The sequence below is a fragment of the Miniopterus schreibersii genome, assembly GCF_964146895.1.
Source record: "Miniopterus schreibersii genome assembly, chromosome: 14".
Classification (NCBI taxonomy): Eukaryota; Metazoa; Chordata; class Mammalia; order Chiroptera; family Miniopteridae; genus Miniopterus; species Miniopterus schreibersii.
The window spans coordinates 36,117,699-36,134,508 of record NC_138114.1 but is presented as its reverse complement, the minus strand read 5'-3'; the positions used below and the strand labels follow the sequence as shown (position 1 = coordinate 36,134,508).

Sequence of the window (16,810 nt, the reverse complement as noted above, 5' to 3'; positions counted from 1 at the left end):
CTGGAGTTTCTGATTGAGGGGGTGTGGGGAGGGACCTAGGACCCAGACTGTTTTGGAGAATACAAGTATTCATCCCTTTGGCACAGAAGGCTGCTCTGGAGCAGCATGTAAAGCGAGTCTTGTTTTTAGTGCACTAGTGTACGTTGTGAGCGGTTTTGTTGTATGCCCTATACTTGGTCATTGTGTAGACCTAGGTGTTCATGTTGAGTTTCCTGCAAGCGGACCAGGACAAATTAGTTTGGACGGTGTCCTTGGTTTCTCAAACCCGACTGGCCAACCTGGTACAGACTTCCTGGGAGACGTCAGTGGGCCTGATGATGTCTAATTTGGCCCCAGGCAACAAAGTAAGAGGTGAAAAAGGAAACTGCTTGGGCTCCTCGGCTGAACAAGAATTATAAAGAAGCCAGATCTCCGTGGATGCTGGCCAAGCCACGGTTGGTATCTGCTCTCTCTGCAGCTACTTGACAGTAAAAGGAAAGAAGAAATTCATGTGAATTGGTCCAGATTCTTTTGGTCAATAACCATTTTTGTAACATTCCAGAAATAAGACTTGTGCCACAGAGTAGAATTTATAAAATGCATAATGCTCACCTGGTCCTTCAGGCCTCACAGGCGGTATTCATACTTTAAAAAGCTGTGTGCCTGACTTTCCCGTGTTCCTCAGCTGCGTTATGGCAGAGTTTTCACTCATGTCATTTATCTGTGTCACATCGCTTTGGAAGGAGATTAGGACAGTGTAACTGTTTTCCCACTTTACAAATGAAAAATTGAGATGAGGCACTTTTGTATTAGATCATATTGTGCCTCTCAAGTCTTGGGGAAAAGTTTCATTCACTAAACTGAGCTGCTGCTCTTAACAGCTGTGACAGTAGGGCACTTTCAGAGAGTTAGACTGACCAAGCCAATGTTTTCCAGGAAGCCGCCCCTACTATGTGTCAGGAACTGTCCTGGGTCCTGACACTTACTTCCTCTCTTTTGATGGGCATGTGTTTTCTTGAATGTTTTGTTCTTTTAAACAAAAGTTCAGAAACACCTTTGCTGGTAGGTGGCTCCTGTCATTCCGGTTGCATTTTACTGCTGAGCACCTGCTGCCTGCAGGGCACTGTGCTAGGGTCCGGGGTGGAGGGAGGAGGAAAGGAGGCATGGCTCTTGCCCTGCAGGTTCTTCCAAAGGTGATCTCTGATGGAGCATACCAACTGCTTTCACAGAGTCTTGTTCTTCAAACCTTTAAGAATGATATTCTGGCTTTAGGGTCTGTAAATTCTAAAACAGAAACGTTGCAGAATGTATAGGTGTGTTAGAGGAAACTGTCTACGTATCCTCACTACAGTTCGAGGTCTTATTTCCTGTCTTTGAAAAGACTGTCATTCCCATCATGCAGATTATAATGTTAGTAGTGATGATTTTATTGGCATTTCCTGCTGAGACCCTCAGGTTTTTAAAAGTCAGGATTTTCCCAAGTCTTTACTTCAGAGATCTTTGTCACTCGATATTGGGGAGAGAAAACATCGCAGTAGGACAGGATGATCTCCGAATCTCAGGAGCAAGTGCTAATAAGGTTGCTCAGTGGTGTGGATGGTAAGAAGAGCTTTCCAAGAGTACCAGCACTTAACCCTTTCTATTCTTACACCTGTGGCGTCTTGTCCTCACATGTCTCATGTTTCTGTAAACGGTGTACTAAACTTTCCTGATTTTTCCCAGTTAAACCAGCTCTCATTCTCGGATTGCATTTGGAATTGCATGAGTTTTGCATGTTTTTTCTACTTTGATTTGAATTTGCTTTTTCAGTAACTGGATTGACCCACATTTATTACCAGGTGAAAATAACAAGTAATGTTGCTGAGACTTTCAGTAACATTATCTTCCCTCTCTCCCCTTACTAATACCAGCATTCCAGATAAAGCCTCTAACTGGAATCAATGACGTCTCATTGATTACGTTTTTTCTTTTCTTTTTAAAAAGCATTAACTCTAGGTTTTGTGCACTGACAGTTACAACGTTTGGGTTTGTTTTTTTTCTTTCCAGGATTCAGGTCCTCTGCTAAATGAAGTTTCTTCATCTCGTGTTAGAACTGATTCCCAGGCCTTTGCACCAGTCAGCAAGCCGTCCTCAGCCTACCCCTCCACGACAATCGTCAATCCCACTATTGTGCTCTTGCAACACAACCGAGGTAAGGGAGCTTTGCCGTGCACCTCTCCCTCTGTGCTCACTCTTCTGTGGCCCCTGGGACAATAAGTCTGCCTTTCCCCAGAGATTTTCACAAATCTCACTCTTCCCCTAGCTGTCGCACCAGTTTACTCCCATGACCCACAAAGTAGATTCTGGCACACAGACCCTGATTTGGGATGACGTCAGGTTTCGGAATAAGTAAGCTAGTGTAGCGCATGTTCCACTTGGGTGACCACAGTGTCTTCAGATGGCAGCACCAAAAAGAAAGAAAAGACAGAAAGGAAAAATCTGTGCCCCTTAATTTCTCATCATGAGAATTCTAATCAGAGCTTTGCTTGGAAACTCTAGATACAGTGATACCTCTTTTCAGTAGTGTCCTAAATCATTTAGCTCTTAGACATCGTGAGTTTTCTAGAAAGCAACATTTTGAGTACCAAAATTATAAAAAGAAAACCTAGTGGCTGGAATATTTTCTAAAATGTCAAACATGTTTTTGTGCCTCTAAAACAGAGGCTACGGAACCTTTTCTTAGTGACTCACCAGCCTCTGTTCTTACAGGCAGTTGTCACACTGGGCCACCTTTCAGCACACCCTCTGGGGACATGAGTGGCTGTTTGCCCCTTTCACTGCGTAGCCCCAGACAGCGCTACTGGGGGATTTCTTTGTGTTTCCTACAGTTCCTCTGGCTGTTTCTGGTCAGTTCTTCCTCTTCTCTGCAGGAGTCACTTAGGGGAAGCCAGACGTACTTTGAGGTAACAGTTGCATATGTTGACCCTTCTGCTTTAAAATTCCAGAAGATGATTCTAAATGTGTTTCATTTTTGTAATTTAATAGAGGAATAAACTTTCCCTTCCCCAAAGATCTGTGCAGTGTGAAATGTAAAATTTTAAGTTTTCTGAGTGTTTCCGAGTATAGAAAGGGCTTCTGCATCTGAATTTCAGAGAACAGTGGAGGTTTAATTGTTTTGTCCAGAGCTTGGTACCAAATCTTCCTTTTCTTGACGCCCTGCTTGCCTGCTTCATAGCCACCACCACCCCGCCCTCTGCCTTAACTTGGGTGAGAATGGGGCCGAAGTCTATTTTAAGTCGTTCTCCATATTAAATGGAGTTTTCTGTTTCCTGCTTCTAACTTAGAAAACAGATGAATGAAACATTTTCTCTCACTTAAAATCTTCCCACTCAAATCTTAGTTATTTAGTAATTTTATTTTTTTCACTGTGTGGCTCCCATATTCATTTCACCCATGAATCTATGTCCTTCAAAAAATAAAAAATGCTCCCATCCCCCACACTAAATTATGTAAGAGCCTGTTCTCCTCTCGGCAGTGGCTTTCCCTGCCCAGAAAGTGTCCGTAGTGCAGGACAAAGTGAAATTTGGGTTCTCTGTGAACTTCTTTATGACTCATCTTTTTAAAAAATCCAGTCAAACAGAAGCAAGTTAGTTCCCAGAAGGAAAAGCTGTTTCTCTAAAAATGGGATTTATTCCCAAGGCAACTTGGGTTTTGGGAAATGCCAAGTGTAATGTCAGCTGTTTCTGCCAAGTCCCTCTGACACCGAGTGAGACATCTTTGGGCACAGACATGCCCACACTTCCTTTCTGTTTCTTCCCTGAACAAACGGATTCTTCTTAGTTGCCCAAATGCCTTTGGTTCTGAATTTCTCTTTTGTCCAAGCCCTGCCCTTGGGTTTAAAAATCAGAATTGTGCAGCCTGCATCACACATCCTTCAGAAAAGGATGCACGTACATTCGGGTTTTTGGGGAATTAAAAGTGGCTTCCCATAAAGAGCAAACCATATGTCCCCAGGGAGGCGTGGCAGGAAGAGCCAAGGAGAATGGAAGCGCCTCGCCGGCCCGGCCCCACCTTGGGTGACTGATTGTCAGTGGGGTTTAGGTCAAGCATTTTTTGCTTCACTTTGGAATCGACCCAGCCTGGCAGCTCTGCTTTGCCTCATAGATAATACCTGTAAAAACAATTTCTTAACTATTGCAAAGTCTCCTGAGGGAATGATAACTTTACTCCACTTCTGGAATTCTAGTTTAGTCATCCTAAAAAAGATTCCCTTTTTTCCTGCCTAGACTGGCCCAGGGCACAGTGTGACAATAGCCCTATCTATCTCAGCCAGCTCCCTTTACTGCAAACAAGTGGGACGGCACTGCGGTCTGGCCTGGCCCTGAAGGTCATGCACCACACAGCCCTGCTTCTCTCCTGAGCTTTCACATTCATGTGTCTGAGGGCGGATTGCTTATGATCAGTGTGATGGGAGGACTGGAATCAGAAAGCTCACAGGACTGAAAGAGATGAATGGATCCCCTAGCTCCAAGCTTCTCGGTCTTTATTTTATGATTTTTTTAAAAACTTATTGATTTGAGAGAGAGAGAGAGAAACATTGATTTGTTGTTCCATTTATTTATGCATTCATTGGTTGACTTTTGTATGTGCCCTGATCGGGGATCGAACCCACAATGGTGGTGTATCAGGACAACGCTCTAACTAACTGAGCTACCCAGCCAGGGCAAAGCTTCTCAGTCTTTAATGTGCCTAGACTTCAGGGGGTCTCCTTAACTTGCAGGTGCAGATTCAGGAGGTCTGAGGCGGGGCTGAGATTCTTCATTTTCCAGCAGCTCACCGGGTGTGTTGGTGCTTCGGGTACATGGGCCACGCTGGAGAGCAAGAGCTCAGTGGTTCCCGGACTTCTGTCACATGCAACAGTCTGGGGACCACCTAGGGTTGCTAATTTCTAACTTTGCTGAATAATACCCCTGAAAAACAATTGCTATTATCTGCATCACATGTCATTCCAAGAAAGAAAGGCCATTTCACACCTGAGACCTGGGAACAACATAGTGTTTTAAATTGAATAAATTTGCTTTTGGCTGCTGGGGAAAACCTTGCCCTTGGCTTGGAGACCGAAGTTTGGGATCCATGGATCCAGTGAGCACCTTGATTTAACAGATGAGAAAACTAAGGGAGAAATAGGAAATCAAGGTGACGTGACTGGTCAGTGTCATCTGGCCTGTGGCTGGCAGAGCGGAGCCTTGAGCCCTGCTGGGTTCTGTCGTCCAGCCGGTGTGAGTGAGCCTCGTCCATGGGCCAGAGGTGGACAGGGCTGCTTCCAACAGCTTTGGGCTCCCCTGTGCTGTTTACTTCTTGCCCACATTGATTCTGGAGGGAGGGTGGGGACGCGGCCAAGGGGGATGATGACTGCACCCATGGGCTGGTAAGCGTGCTATTTTTATCTATGTGGCTGCTTTATATTTAGCAGCTATGGAAGGTAGAGGTCATTTTTGTGCTTATGCCATAGCACGTACACACAGAGCTCTCCCAAGGAGAGGTTGGCTGCCCTCCTCGCGAGTGCCCAGGAGGGTGAGAAACCCATAGACCTCAATGTTAAGGGGTGAGAGCCTGGTGATGAGAGTTGGAAAGAACCCTGGATTAGAAGATAAGGGGATTCCAGGTTTTAGACCCAGCTCTGGTTTTCAGTGTCGTCTTGGGTAGTTTGTGCCCCTTATTGAGGATGCGTCAGTCACCCTGACCTACCTGCTAGGGTTGTTGTGAAGATTAAAAGTATTAACCTGTGTGAAAGCTCTTAAAACAATGTCTCGCATTTCACAAACACTCAGGAGATGGTAGTTGCCATGGTTATGATCACAATTAATTTCCCTCAAAAGGTACCAAGGCTGAGGTTGTATAAGGTCCTGCTCTCTCAAAACCAGTGGAGTTGGGAGGGTCTCCTTCAGTGATCAGATTATCTTGAGATAAGATATAAACAACAGAAAACAGTGACAGTGCCAGGAGTCCTAGGGCAGATCTAGGGGCAGGGGGATAAGATATACCACACTTGGATAAGAGGGGCCATGTTCATATGCTGTACTCACTAGGTACACAGTATTTTAGCATCTAAGCCCAGAGGACAGCGAGGAAACATATATTGAGATCCTGACGAGTTATGCCCAGACTTCTCGGTTTTACCATGTCTTTGTAAATCTCACACTGTGTATTTTTTTTTTTTTTATCACAGAACAGCAGAAACGACTCAGTAGCCTTTCAGGTAGGTGAGAAATATTTATTTACACGTTAACACCTGTTCCTGTTAAAACTGGCTCTGGTCACCACCTGACGTTCAATCAGCACAGCCCTGAGAGCTCTCCTGATGCGTGGGGACTCTGTCTGTTGCCGGATGGCGAGGATGATGGAAACAGGCTGGTTCCTGCTTCCCTGCAGCTCGCAGGCTGGTGGCACAGACCAGACAAGTGACCCAAACTAGTAAACGTTTCCTGTGGAACTGTGACACCAGCCTTGATGGATAAGAACAGGGTGCTCTGAATACAAAGAATGAAGAGTTATGTTTTAGGTGGAGTGTGTTCCTGGCAGGCCCTGCTGAAGAAGTCACCTTTCTCTTGCTTCACTCTCTCTTCTAGGATGTGACAGGTTGGGGGTTGGGAAATGTGGGCAAGTTTTTCCATTTCCATCTTGGATGGCAGGTCCAAATGACAGTGGATGGCCCTGGGATGATGGACCCAGGCGAGAGCCTCCCAACCAGCAGTGCCTGGAAGAGTGTGTGAGAGCTCAGCTCCGTGACCTTGAGCGGGCGTCAGACTCCCCTGGAGCACTGGTCAGAGCTAGTCCACACCTGTAGAGATTTGGATTTAGTGGGTGTGGGGAAGAGTTTACATTTCTAACCAGTTGCCAGGCGATGCTGACGCTCCCTCTGTACTGACCACGGTTGAAGAGCAAGTTTCATCAAGAGCTGCGCACATGTGCAGGGTCAGGATGAGTTGGGTGGGGAGGGAACAGGCACGTAGGCCAAAATTGTGAGGAAACCCATTTCTTCCCGACTTTCTATAGCCATCCTGCTTTGAATCCTGGTTCTACCACTTACTAATGGTGCAACCGTAGGCAGGTTACTAATGATCTGAACAACAGATCAGTTTCTTACCTGTCTGATGTTCTGCTTATAAACAGCTTGGCGCTGACGTCGGTATTCGCTACGTGCTTGGTGGGTGTGGGTCATTGTTTTCGGTAGGGCCCCGGTTGACTCACTTGTCATTTGATTGAATGTCTACTCTGTGTCAAGTTACTGAGCCAGGCTCAGGAGCCACATCATGGAGCTGCACTGCCCCTGAGCAGCTTGTGGTATGGTTTGTAACCTGTGTTGGTCATGGACCCATTTGGGGAATCTAGTGAAGGCATTAGGTTCATTCTCTAGAAAAAGCCACACATGTGGAAACACACACACGTGATGGATTTGCAGATACTCTCGAACACCGGGGTTAAGAGTCCCTGATTTGGTGGATAACAAAAGCCACCGTTTTCTGAGCAGCTGCTCTGTGATTACTGTATTACTTTGTCCCACTGCTGTCCTTGGGATTCGTGGAAAGCCCGGGTGGGCAGGACATGGGGTTCTCACACCCTCTCAGCTTTATCAGGACTTGGCTATGGAACCAGCACAGGCTGTGGTTGAGCACAAGGTGCCCTTCGCTGCCCCCTCCTCCAGGTGCCACACTCCAGCCCACTTCAGTCCGTGGCCCCAGGTTGCTGAGAGCAAGGTGGCTTGGGGGGAAAGGTAGCTCCTGTGGGCTCCTTCCTGCCTTTGGGAGTTTGAAAGGAGCAGTGGAATAGATTTTTTTAAAAGGCACCCAAACACAAGTTATACCCAAAGTTTGGTCCTGGCTCTTCCCTCTTATAGCTGTTTGTCCCTGGGTAAGTGACTTCACCTCTCTGAGCCAGTTTCCTCATATGGGAAGTGGAGATGACACTTGCCCCTGCCTCACAGAGGTGTTGTAAGGTTCATGTGCAACAGGAGGCTTTGGGGAAAGTGCTATGTAAATGTCAGCTTTCTGAGCATTTCAGCATAAGTTATCCTATTAGGTCCTCTAAGCATCTCTGTGAGCTTGCCAGTGGGAGTATTAGCCCCATTGGATGAGAAAACAGTGGCACAGAAAAGTTCAGTGACTTCCCCAAAATAAAACAAGGACTTTCAAGTAATGTTTGGCCACCTCTCAATGGTTTTACCTGCTCCCTGCCAGCCAGAACCACTCGGCTGTCTGCAGCACCAGGTGTCTACTTCTGCAAATGTTTTAAAGGGCCAGATGGTAAATATTTTAGGCTTCACAGGCCATACGGTTTCTGTCACAGCTACTTGACTTTGCCATTCTAGCTTGAAAGCAGCCACAAATAATACGTAAATGAATGGGCATGACTGTATACCAATAAAAGTTCATTTACAAAAATAGGTGGTTGGGCCTAGTTTGCTGACCCTTGCTCTCCGTGAAACTCATCCCAATTGAGAATCAACAAACACACTTCCCCAGCTGGATTGTTAGGAGGGTGTTTGGGGGCTTTGGAGCTACCAGAAAAGCTTCAGCTGATTGTTTTCCACTTCCAGATCCTGTGTCAGAAAGAAGAGTGGGAGAGCGGGGCTCGGCACCAACCCAGGAAAAGCCCACCTCCCCTGGCAGGACCATCGACAGAAAGGCCAAGGACGACAGTAGGCGGGTGGTTAAGAGTGCTCAGGACCTAAGCGATGTGTCCATGGATGAAGTGGGCATCCCACTCCGGGTACGAATCCTGACCGAGAAGGCCTTCTTAGGCCTCCTGTTAAGCCAGGGACAAGCGTACACCCCTGTGTGCATGCGGGCCCCACCCATGGGTTTCAAAGGCCTTGTGAGGAGGGTCCTCACCACTGTCCACTGTCTGAGCCCACTGAGGGCCGCAGAGCCTCCAAGAGCTGTGCTCCAGCCTCCAGAGCCCACCTTGGTTCTGGGCTCAGTGTGCAGCAGCTTTCCCCAAAGAGGTGCCACTCAGCCTGATGAGAAGGATGAATGTGAAGAAAAGTTGGGTGGAACAAGGGCAGCGAGATTTCTCTGCAGCAGAACTTCTGAGAGGCTTTGGGCATGAGTGTGGTCAAGGGGAGAATGTTGCAGGTAGGTTCCCGTTCTGCCCCATCCATGGACACTATTTATTGTTCCATGGAGCGTACTTGGAAATTGTTAGTCCAGGGTTAGAGAACCCTGGGGTGAAGCTCACAGTCCCCATTCACGGTTTCCCGAAAAAGTTCCCCTGGATGGAAACTAGCCCATCATCCGGAGAGGGAGGGAAACTCTAAGGCAACCACAGAATGGATTCACCCTGCCGAAGCCTCCAGAACAGAGTGGGTCTCGGGTAGCCCTGCCCAGCGCATGCCCCGCCCCCGCTCGCCCCGTACAGGCATGCCAGCCTCCTGCAAGCCCGAAGGGATTGCAGGGAAGCCCAACACTTGAAAGTGGATAGGGTGAATTCCATTTCTCTCCATGTGCCCAGCAGAACACTGGCTCTGATGTTTCTCTGTGATTTGCATAGAGCAAATGAACAGATTTACGTGTTCCTTTGGAGAAGGCTGATAGAAACAGCAGTGGACTAAGCTGCAAAAGAACTGTTGTCTTGTCCTGTGTAATAATAACTATATAATAATAATGAGAATTAATACTAATAGTAATCACAGCTACCATTTGCCAAGTACATTATCTCATTTAAACATCATTCACTCTACAAGGTAGATACTAATATTATTCCTATTTTATAGATGAGGAAACAGGGACTCAGAGAGATTGTTGCTTGCCCAGGATTACATAATTTGCGAATGACAGAGCCTGAGTCCCCAGCCATTACCCACAACCATCATATTAGGCAGCCCTCCCACTCATCTCCTCACCAGCTCTGTGACTTTGAACGGCTTTGATTCATTTTTCCTCATCTGTAAAATGGGAGTGAAAATATCTGGTCTAACCACCTATCTATCCCCTTCCTTGTTTTATTTTTATCTTTAAGAAAATAAAAATAAAAAGCCCAGCTGCATGGTTAGGGTGACCGCTCTGGCACTGGCTGCTATAATGGGTTACATTTTAACTTGTGCTTTCTAAATCTGGCCCATGCAGGGTGACTTAGATACACTTCTACAGAATAACCTGAGATGGGCGGGGCAAGGCCTGATAGCAAATGTTCTTTGTCTCTTATATGTTTCTAGGAGGCTTTACTTCAGCTTACTCATCTATATATGAAAAGAGATTCTCTCTAAAAGTGAAATTTTTAAAAAATTATATAAAAATGGACACATTTTCAAGTGGCTCTTTGTCCACTGTTTTCAAAATCTGTGTCCTTTTGGCCAAATGTTACTCTGTAGATTCAGGTCTCCATCTCTTGGTTTGTCTATTCTTTCTCAAAAGTTTTGCATTTTTTTAAAGAGATTTCAGTGTGGGATCACAAGGATATGTAGAATTACATGAGTTTGGACTTGAGATGTTGTCACTTTCCATTTTGATTTTGTAATCGTAGACGTTCTGAAACGTACCAGGATTTGTTTCACTTTACCCTTTGCCTTTGTTTTTCTCCAGAACACCGAGAGATCAAAAGACTGGTACAAGACCATGTTTAAACAGATCCACAAGCTAAACAGAGGTACTGGCTTGCTTTTGTAGCTCTGCTACGCTCACGTGTTGACTGTTGTGGTGAGGGCCTAAGCTCCCTTCACTAGGGTGCCAGGAGACTGGCCCTGCGGCTTAACCTCATTAAGCACCAGCCTGCCTGAGCCCAGCCGGCCGCCTTCAGAGCCGAGGAGGGAGGGAGCACTTGTGCGCTGCCTCACATGGGGGACTGAGGTCAGCTCAGATGTCCTCCTGCCCAGATGTTGTGGGATGCTACAGGCTGAGCCCAGCCCGCTCCCTGCGCTCTGGCATCTGCCTGCCTGGGATGCAAGCAGCTCCAGCTCCCATCTGCTTCCAGCTCTAGGTGCACCTCCCCGTGTCAGCCCATGACTGTCTTATAGGAGAGCAAGTTGAGAAAGCACTGAACTAGGAGTTAAAAACTGTTCTCACCTGGACTCAGTCCCCCAGGACTCATGTGATCTTGAACCAATCACATACCTCTCCATATTTGTCCCCCTTCCCTTCCTTCAAGGGATGTTGCAGGATCCAAAGGAGAGCCATTTCTGCCTGGTGAATAATGTGTCTGGTGCACTTATAAGGTGGTGTCAGTATGAAAAAGAATCTTCCCCAGCTAGGAACCAGCCCTTGGCAGGTAGCCCTGAGAGTCAGTCAAGAGCTGACACTCTAAAGCCCGCTCAAGCTAGAAGAGAAGCGCTTCCAAGTCACGGGCCTGCCAGGTGGCAGCAGGTGACGCAGCATGGCGGGAGATCCCCAGGCCAGCGCTCGGGCAGGTCATGACCCCATCAGCTCCCATCCGCCTGTGCCACCAGTCAGCTGATAGGCAGGGATGCAGCTGCACCATGGGAAGGTACCACTCCTCCCACAGGCAGAGCACCCTGTCCTTCCTATGGCCAAATCCAGTCTGGCTGCCTGGCACAGATGACACACAAAGGCAAAGAAAAAGCATTCTGGTCAGTGTTGGCCTAAGCCACAAATTAACCAATCTCTGATTAGCTGTGGACGCCAGCTAACATCACTGCTAATTACTCCTGCAGTGTTCAGAATGAACCTGGTGGTGCCCCTCTTCAGACTCTTTCTAAATACTGAGGCTTGTGTTTAGTATTTCTGAGCCAAGAGTGAATCCACTGTAGTTGGGTGGATGAGCTCAGTCTCAGTGGCGATGCTAAAGGCTGGGTCTTCGATTGGATAGTGTTAGTTACACTGGTTACTTCCTGAAGCCAGTGTCCACTTCCTCCAGCAATCTGTGTCTCACCTTTAGACCCAGCTCTGGCAGCCCAAATGCCAAGACACAGATACATATGTGAAAAATACATAATTCTGCCTCACAGGTGGTATTAGGCCTGTTATATGTTACAGCTATTAACAGCCTAAATTTCAGGCCCTAAACAAACCTGTCTGCCTTAATGGTAGGCAGAGGTATTGAAAAATGAAGACTCCACTCACTTGTTTGCCTTGACTCTAAGGTCCACAGCGCAGGGTTTGATTTATTTTACAAAAATTTTATGATAGTGTTTTCATTACATACTCTGTATTAGCACACTTAATATTCTTTGCCTATGAAAGGTAAAAACTTGAAGCTTTGTGCTAACTGCCTCTTGCTTCCTGGAGCCTATATATACGTAACTCTTTGTCCAAGAAGAGAAATGATGGTGTCTCTTTAGATGTGTCTCAGTACTTCAGGCAAAAGGACTGGGTTTCTAAAAGCAGTTTGAATTTCTTTCATATCGCTGGCGAGGCTTAGTATGTCCCGGAACTCAAGGAGCCTGAATTGTGTGTGGTTTCCTGCTCGTTCACTCTCTGCATTTGTATCTTCCTCTGTTCTCTCTCCCAAACCTGCTCCTCTGCCTAGACACTCCTGAAGAAAACCCTTATTTCCCTACGTACAAATTCCCTGAACTTCCTGAAATCCAGCAAAATTCTGAAGGTACCATAAACTTAGACAGTGTATCTGTTGTCCTAGCCTTAAATTAATTCTTATAGTTTCATTATAGGAATGAGACTTGGCTTCTAGATTTTATTTTTATAGTCGTTTTTGGTTGGCGAAAATTTTATTTCACTCATTTGCATGATGTGCTATATTAAAATAACTAAGCCCTTCCTAATGCATTAACCTGTTTTTAAGTGCAATGCCGCGTGCTTTTTAATGACACTAAAACAGGTAATCAGTCATTTGAAAGAACCAGTTCCTCCACCTCATGGTGGATGGTTTCAAAATCCACTGCTTTTCTCTGCTACAGAGGACAATCCTTACACTCCTACCTACCAGTTTCCTGCATCTACTCCTAGCCCTAAGTCTGAAGGTAATTAAAAGAAAATCACGTGCCTCTCTTTGCGCTGGTGCTATTACTTTCTTTCACCTTGGGTTTTTTTCTGGTGGCTAAGGGCTGTCTCCCGATGGTTTGCTTCCCTCTAACCCTGTGTCGTGTAGTATTGTCTTGCTCCTCGCTAACTGTATAACCAGAGTCTTTCCAGATGGGGTTTTGATCCTACTCCCTTGGAGTCTACGTGATTAACGGCATAGACACTGTGGCTTAGTTAGGATGCTGTGAGCATGCGGGGCTCTGGGAAAAGCTGCCCATACCCGGACACCCAGGGCTTTATGGTTGGGGTGGTCACATAGTATTGGTGGCTGGGTAGTGACTCAAGGAAGCTGAGTCATGGCTGGTGGTCAGGAGGTAGATGTGCCATCTGTAAAAAATAGAAAAGTACCCTAATTCCTATAGGTGCAACTAACTCATCCCTGGGCCTCTCTTGTCATGGACACTCAGGGTGTATCTTCTTGGTAAGGAATTCCCAAAGAGGTGTCCAGGTATGAGGTTCAGTCATGGTGGGAAATGATATTTCTTGAAAATAAAGGATTTGGCCAAGCTAGAAAATATTTCATGGAAGAGCTGGCTTAGGAATTTGGACCTGCTGAGGAGGATAGCCACACTTATATTTAAAAGATATTCCTTTCTAGGGCAAAAAAATCTAGGTGTCAAAGAAAGTTCTACTAGGCAAGTTCAGGGCAACATCCTGAGAATTATTCTAGGCCCAGGTATTGTCTGATCTTTGGATGAGTGATCCAGAAAGAGGAGAGTGCATGGGATATGCAGGAGAAAACTTCATTAAAGGCTCTTCTAGGATGAGATGTTGGATGCTCTGAATTCATTCATTCAGGCAGGATTGAGCACTTGTGTGTGCCACATGCTCTCCTTGGAACTGAGGCTAGTGCCTTAAATAAGATAGCTCCTCTATTCTCAAAAGTCCACATCTGGCAGGGAATCATTCAAGGGCACTTTATCATCCTCTGTGCACTGTGGTGGCAGTCACGAGATCGTGTGTCCAGCCCACAGGAAACCTTGCTGGCACTCGACAGGTCCTCAGCATATACCTGGAGAATGTTAATGAGTGAGGGCTTTGGACCATGGAATTGGAGTTGTTTTCTAGGAGGAGCCCAGTACCACCGCCTCGGTTCTTCTGTGCTCTAATTAGATCAGCAAACCATCCCTCACAGCCCTTCTCATCTTTGGTAAATTTTTCAGTCATTCACCAAACTTTTATTGATCACTTAACATGTATGAGATGACACACTGGCATGTGTTAAATACAGTTTTAGTTAACCTTTAAAAGACAGCATTTAAATTCCGTCAGCATTTAAATTCAGCCAGCGGGACCTACTCCTTGCCGGGAACTAAAGTTCCCTTTCATCGGATAAAGGTTAAAATACCATTTCCAACCATTTCATGCCTGGGTCTGTTTTGAATGAAAAACCTACCATACAAAAACAGGCTTAAAAATTAAAAGCTGATGATTGAATTTTAATGAGTGACCTCCTCACTGCCAACAAGAGTCTACTTGGTGTGAGATAACCTAATCTTTTTATCTTGGGGTGCTGATTCTAGCCCAAAGCATTGCTTAAGAAACAATTAACTGCCGTAGCCGGTTTTGCTCAGTGGTTAGAGCATCGGCCTGTGGACCAAAGGGTCCTGGGCTCGATTCCAGCCAGGGGCACGTACCTCAATTGCATGCTCGATCCCTGGATCGGGGCACGTGCAGGAAGCAACCAATGTGTCTCTCTCACATCGATGTTTCTCTCTGTCTCTCTCTTTCTCTCTTCCACTCTCTCTGAAAAGCAATGGAAGAAATATCCTTGGGTGAGAAACAATTGATTGAGGAAAGGAAGTTTTTTTCAGGGTAATTTCAACTAAATGCAGTTTTTATTTTTGTTTTATTTGGACCTGGGAACCCAACCCACTCAGTAAGGTAGGGTTCACTTCTATGATAAGTGCACACCATCACTGAAGGCATCTTATCCATAGACATGAGCAGAGGAGGGGCACCTGGAGAAGTCCTGTGAAAAAGAGCAGTGACTCCCATTGGCCGGGAAAGTTGCCGTAGACCTGTCACAGGCAGTGCCAGCAGACATCACAGTCAGCCTGGCTGTTGATCTAAAGACAGGGTTTCACGGCTTGACACCCAGAGCTGCCACGTTGTCAACTGCCACACCTAGCAACCCTGGCAGATGGTAATATCTGCCTTTTGGTACACGTCAAGTCAGGCCCAGGAGGGAACTGGGGTTATTTTGCCTAAAGGCACAAACAATAAGAGATGACGTGATAACTTTTCACTTATAATTTAGGAAGCAGAGCTGATTATTTTTTTATTTTCAAAGACCAAAATGGAAAAAATAGTCTTCAAGGATAAAAAGGAAAAAACTTAGACTGGACATGAAAACTTCATAACACCCAATGTGATCAAACTTGAACTCAAGTTTCTAAGAAGCTGTCTTCCCTGGAGATCTTTTAAAAATAGGGTAGATTTCATCTCTTGCCCACACTTCTGTCTAGATGATAGATTCTGACGTAGATCACAGATGCATTCAATTAGATGAGGGCTTTTTACAAGTGAGTGAAACATTTGACTAGATCACTTTAAAGAATTGTTCTTTTTATTTTAATGTTTTTAACTAGTAAGCGATTCTCTGGCTTGTGGCTTTGATGCCGCGAGCTCCAGCAGGTCCTCCTCAGCCCTGTCCGTGGTGCGGCTCCAGCCCTGTGCTCCTGTTGGGTGGGCCTGGCTCTGCACACCCTTCTCAACATGGGAAAGATTTATGCCTTTCAAAGAAAGGTGTTAAAGACAGATTAGTACCTCACTGAGGCTCTACCCATAGTTTTTAATGCACAATGAAAAATAGACAGTGTTACTGAGAAATGTGAGCCAGCCATTCCAGAGTTTATCCCCTGCGGAGGAGGAGACTCTTGTTGCTGCTGGGTTTTGTTTTGTTTGAATTGAGAATTTGAAGCCGAGAATATCCTGCAACAAACCTATCACAGCCTAGCCTACAGCTGCTGCCTCTGTCTAAATTCTGGTTGTTTATACAGAATAAAAAAGACATTTCTAAGTGTCGCAAACCCGGTTCTCCTAAATAGTGAAGGGCCATGTGAGAGTTTGTTTATGCTAGATGAGCAACCTTCTTTTCCCCCAGCTACAGTCAAAAGTAAACTTCTGGCCAGGCTTGGAGAAGATAAATAGAATTAGCATGTCTTAATCAAGGAGGTTTAAAATAGGCTTTTAAAGAGACCTGTAAATTGCAACAAGGAGCAGTCCCTTCGAGTCGCTTGATAGTCTTGGAGAGCACTCTGTGGGTCAGGAGCGATATTACGTTTAGTTCCTCTTTGTTTCATGAGGCAGTTGGGAAGAATTGGGGCCAGGAAATCTGGGGAGAGTAGAATGAATTCAGGAGACTTCTTTCTTGTCATTTTACTATAAACCCTGGTCGTTAGGAAGCTTATCAAAAATAAAAATAGTTTACCAGAAATCCTTTGGGAATAACTTTCGAGTAAGACTAAGCAAATGAGTTTTCCTTTTTTTTTATTTTTAAACCTTCCCTTGGTCCCCTTCCCCCCATCATTCCTTCCTCTCTGACCCAAAGCGACTTGTTGGGAATTACACTGCATTCTCTCAAAAGCAAATGTCCTGTCCTTGCATTGAGATGCCACTAAGTCAACAGATGGTGGGGGTGGGGAGCAGGGATGTTGGTGGAGACCAGCATCACCCCACCCTCTGCCGCACCCAGGCCACGGAGGGGCTGCCAGGGGGCTCTTCAGAATCCTGCCGGCGGTTCCCTCCTGAAGCAGGAGCAAGGGGACACGCTGTGGAAACAGCTTCAGACCCTGGCTCTGCCTCTTCCTCTCCTCCTCCCTTCTGCTCCAGGAAATAGAAGTGTGGTGGCCAGCAGC

The 16,810-nt window shown here is 46.0% G+C and overlaps 1 protein-coding gene across 31 annotated transcripts in view; it reads left to right on the top strand.

Annotated features, from left to right (window-relative positions):
* SORBS1 (sorbin and SH3 domain containing 1) overlaps positions 1-16,810 on the top strand; it is a 204,682-nt gene that overhangs the window by 122,345 nt on the left and 65,527 nt on the right. For 18 of the 31 annotated variants that reach the window (XM_081157853.1, XM_081157851.1, XM_081157860.1 and 15 more), the window contains 4 exons: positions 2,026-2,170; positions 6,188-6,217; positions 8,555-8,727; positions 10,539-10,602. In XM_081157853.1, the coding sequence (XP_081013979.1) occupies positions 2,026-2,170; positions 6,188-6,217; positions 8,555-8,727; positions 10,539-10,602 (412 nt within the window). Of the gene's footprint in view, positions 1-2,025; positions 2,171-6,187; positions 6,218-8,554; positions 8,728-10,538; positions 10,603-12,438; positions 12,514-16,810 lie in introns of all 31 variants that reach the window. The other 13 variants (XM_081157863.1, XM_081157859.1, XM_081157856.1 and 10 more) reach the window with 1 other exon arrangement.